Source organism: Sesamum indicum, linkage group LG10, assembly GCF_026168435.1.
Source record: "Sesamum indicum cultivar Baizhima isolate 11 linkage group LG10, ASM2616843v1, whole genome shotgun sequence".
NCBI classification, from domain to species: domain Eukaryota; kingdom Viridiplantae; phylum Streptophyta; class Magnoliopsida; order Lamiales; family Pedaliaceae; genus Sesamum; species Sesamum indicum.
The window spans coordinates 13,451,563-13,456,010 of NC_142666.1; the positions used below are offsets into that span (position 1 = coordinate 13,451,563).

A 4,448-nucleotide genomic window follows, 5' to 3' on the forward strand; every position below is an offset into this window, starting at 1 on the left:
GAATTATTGGCAATGCATGTAAAATCGCCAAGCACTCGATGTCCATAATGAGAGGCCAATGCCATTGTCTCTCTATAACAACACTGCTGAGCTTGTCCGTCGTCCGAAGCCCAAGCATACGTGGACCCTGTGGGAATCTCTCAATAAGGGGACCAAGGTGATGCCATGGATCATGCCAAAGATAAAATGAATTTCCATCACCAATCTAATAGTCCACCATCGATCGAAGCAAGGGGCGTAGACGAAGGAGTTTCCTCCAACCCCACGAACCCCTATTGTCAGTGACCGTCCATACAGATTTATCACGTAGCCGCCCGTTATATAACCATTCTACCCAGATTGATGTTCTATCACATTGAATAACATCAAACAACTTCTTGCTCATCAAGGCACAATTTAAAGTAGCGATGTCCTTTAGGCCCTGACTCCCCTCCGACGCTGGCCTACAGACATCCCTCCATGCTACTTTGGCATATCCATTGGTCCCTGTGCCCTTCCATAGAAAAACTCTCAGACGCTTCTCAATCTCCCTTATAACACCTTTAGGTAGGATGAATGTAGAAGCCCAATATATACTTAACGCCATAAGAACATATTTAATAATCTGTACCCTCCCAGCATATGATAATCTCATTCCTTCCCAACCTTTAATGCGTCGATCAATTTTCAATAATAAAGGCTGGCAGTCTGTTAACGATAATCTAGAGGAAAGTAGAGGAAGTCCCAAGTACCTCATCGGAAGATGCCCTTCCTGGAAGCCGAGCATCTCTAACAGCTGCTCCCGTATCTCTTGCGCAGATTCAGAGATGATAAGATGACTCTTATGCACATTAAGCCAGAGACCTGATCAGGAGGCGAATAGGTCGAACCCCTACTTAACGATCCCTATAGAGTCCATATCAGCTTTGCAGAGCAGCAACAGATCATCTGCAAATCCAAGCTGAAATAATCGAGAATGCTCACATTTCCAATGAAAAGAAAAACGCATGTCCTAATCAATCATATGCAAAAGAATCAAATGCAGAACCTCCATTACGAGAACGAACAGATATGGCGATAAAGGATTCCCCTGCCATAGCCCTCTCGATCCCGTAAAGAAACCATGAGGTTTCCCATTCAGCCCGACGGAAAATGAGGTTGTCATGACACACTCCTCTATCCACCTAATGAACGTAGTCGGGATCCAAACAGGCGTAACACTGCAAGTAGAAAAGCCCATTCTACCGAGTCATAAGCTTTTCGGATATTCACTTTCAGTGCACATCTAGGAGGTAAGCGCGCCTGATTGTAGCCTGTAAATAGTTCTTGTGCTAATAGTATATTGTCTACAATACTACGACCAGGAATAAAGGCAGCCTGACAAGGGCTTATCAACTTATCCAACACCCCACTCAACTTTTGCACAATAAGTTCGACAATAATCTTATATAAAACATTACGACACTGCATGTCTCACATCAACTGCAGTGACGGGTGTAATGAGCTGAAGCCTTTCCTCCTCATTGAGGACATGTCTAGCCCATGGCCTCAGATACCGGATATCTATCACATGCCTCCGTCTTTCTCCGCCTAACAGAGCCTGATAGAAGGAGACAAACTCATGAATAACCGCTCCTGGCTCTGAGTAGGTGGTCCCGTGTTCATCATTTATTTGCAAGATTCTCCGAGTGGCACGTCGCTAAGCTATCTTGCAAAAGAAGACTCGTGAGTATTGATCCCCATCCTTCATCCATTGCATCTTAGCTTGCTGTTGTAGCATGGTTTGTTCTATTTTTGCCGCCTTGGCGTATACCAGACGATAACAGTGTTCCAGGAGTAGAAAGGGGTCGTTTTGTCTATCCGAGCTAACGAAGATCTGTGCTTCCTCAAGGAATCCTTTAGCCAGTCATACATTCTCCGAAAGATGTCCTTTATTGCGCCTTTGCTGTCGGAATACTGGCTTTAAAGCTTTTAGTTTCCGCGTAATAGCGTACATAGGCACTCCAATAATGTCGTGTTTCCAGACATTATGCACACTGGGAATAAAATCTGGTGAAAGAGTAAGGTATTATCAAATCTAAACATACCTCCCAGTTGTTGTTGTTGATCCCCACAAAGCACCAGTGGTGAATGATCCGAGGTGCGTGGGGTGAGGCTTGAATAGTATGAGTTAGGGAAACGCGCAAGCCATATGTCATTTATGAGCATCCTATCCAAATGCTTCCATAAACTTTGCGAATTCGAACTCCGGTTATGCCACATGTACCATTCACCCTGCATAGGCATTTGTAGCAATCACGTATCCTGTATGCATGCATTAAATTCATCCATCGCCAATCTGATATTACCAAAATTACCACACACCTCACCGAGGTCACGAACAACATTAAAATCTCCACTTACTATCCATGGGTCATCCACACATTGACCCGCAAGCACCCCAAGTGATCGCCACAACTCACGCCGCTCAACAATTTCAGTGGCATCATACGCAACAATAATAATCACATTCGTATGCAGTGCTCTAAAAGTTATACGACAGTGTACAAATTGATCACCTAACTCAATCAAATTAACATCAAGAATAGTGTCATCCCATGCAATCCATATACGATTCCGAACCGACACAGGATCAACAAACCACTTCCATTGAGGCAGTAAGAAAGATTGTATACGAGCAATATTAGTAATTCGTACACGTGTTTCAAGAAGGCCAATAAATTGTAACCTGAACTTAGTTACTACGTCTTTTAGTGCCAGCTGATGGTCCCTTTTGTTCAGGCCACGCACGTTCCACACAGCAGCGTTTAACATGGATCACCCGTGGCGGGGCTGCTTATGTTAGGACCCCAAATGGTATTGTCTGCATCATTAAGGGAGTTAAGTGCATCAAAAGTGTTAAAGATGACTAACTCCTTACCCTTGTTCCTTCCTTTGTTGACTCCTTGTGCGACATGGGTACTTAGAGTCTCAAGTACGATAGGCTGTTGATTAATATCTCCACATGAGTTATTCTTGTCTTCCTCCACAGCCTTACCCGATTCAGCTATGGGCGGCTGCACTCGTGTCTTCTGCACTTAAACATTGACTGGCGGTTTCGGTACTTTCATGGAAGGGTAGTCTTTCGTTGCATGTCTGAGGCTCATGCAAATGGTGCATTTAGGGGGCAGCCACTCGTATTCTATGTCAACCTTGCATGCAATTTTTCCACCTTCCTCTGTTGGCGACATAATAACCATATCCTTCGGGAGTTTGGCATTGATGTCAAGCATAACACATACACGAGCGAAATCCAGTCTCGTGCATGCGCGTGTGATCGCATCTGGATAAAGAGGCCGTCCAATGCACTTGCCACCGACTGAAGCCATCATTAGTCCACAATTCAACTGACAAGTGTCGAAGTTTAATCCAAATTGGGACTTGGGTATGTTTTAGCTTACGTAGGACCATGCCGGCTCCCATTTCTGCAATGCGATTGGTTATCCTTGGAACAATCATGGTCCGCCCTCTATAACTTCTTCCATTGCCACTATAGTTTTGAATCGAAAGAAGAAAAATCCATTTGCCATGGCCGTGACTTCTGCTAACAATGGCCAAATAGATTTGACGTAGTCCTTTACTTGACGAAAATACGGTCTTTTGCCCAAAAAATAACCCACTGCTGTCGCATTCCAGCAACGTGAACCATCTCGAACCATATCCAACGTGGGTCTTACAATAATTTCACCATTTTGCATCATAGGTGGCAAATTTATACTTGATGTTACAAAATATTCTTAGCCTACTTAGAAGGGCCAACTCAAGAGAAACTTGACAGAGAGGCTCAGAGGATGTGCATGGCCCAAGGGGACGTAACCCTCAGCCCTGAAAATTCTTGGGCAGGCCTTGGAGCCGAACCATGGTAGAAGCGCAGCCGTATCCTTGTGTGCCCTGGATTAAGATGATGGGACGGACAGCTGGACACTAACGTGTCTTTATGGACAACTGTTAGAAGGCCATGAAGGATCGTGTGGTACGATTCGGGAACGCATTAGCGGAAGCGGTGAGTAAAAATGCATAATAACAAAAATAAAGGGTAGAAAATAATGAATCAAATGAGTGTACCTTTAGAGTTTTCGGGCGTTTGATATATAATAAAAATAAAACGAACATGGGGCTGAGGTGAAACCACAAAAATAAAAAATTAAAGAAGGTGAAAAACGATACCTTCGTTTTTCTATCGTTCAGTTGAAATGTTCTTCACTTGAGGATCCAACGCAGGAACCCTGTAATTCGTCCACACCTCACCGAAGTCGGGATCTCAATGTTCTCTTTGCTAGAAGTGAACAAGAGGAAAAAATACACCAAATGTGCAAGAGAGAGGGGGTGGCTGAATTGTAGGTGGAAGGAGGGGATTTTTTTCCTTTTTGTTGTTTTGTAATAATGATCATAATTATTTTCCAAATAATTAAGTATCATATACATACATA

The 4,448-nt window shown here is 43.7% G+C and overlaps 1 protein-coding gene across 1 annotated transcript; it reads right to left on the bottom strand.

Annotated features, from left to right (window-relative positions):
- Positions 1-205: 205 nt before the first annotated feature.
- On the bottom strand, positions 206-2,793 carry LOC148786686 (uncharacterized). The gene is made up of 7 exons (XM_088886231.1): positions 2,344-2,793; positions 2,160-2,253; positions 1,892-2,028; positions 1,457-1,579; positions 1,225-1,356; positions 1,028-1,163; positions 206-843 (listed from the first exon to the last, which is right to left on the bottom strand). The coding sequence occupies exons 1-7, from the start codon at positions 2,791-2,793 to the stop codon at positions 206-208; spliced, it is 1,710 nt and encodes a 569-aa protein (XP_088742357.1).
- Between the last annotated feature and the right edge of the window lie 1,655 nt (positions 2,794-4,448).

Coding starts and splice junctions, on each gene's coding strand:
- LOC148786686 (XM_088886231.1), bottom strand. CDS start 2,793: ATGTTAAACGCTGCTGTGTGGAACGTGCGTGGCCTGAACAAAAGGGAC. Junction 2,029..2,159: donor AAATGACATATGGCTTGCGC/GTTTCCCTAACT, acceptor CTCTTTCACCAG/ATTTTATTCCCAGTGTGCAT. Junction 1,580..1,891: donor AAGGACATCTTTCGGAGAAT/GTATGACTGGCT, acceptor TCCTTCTATCAG/GCTCTGTTAGGCGGAGAAAG.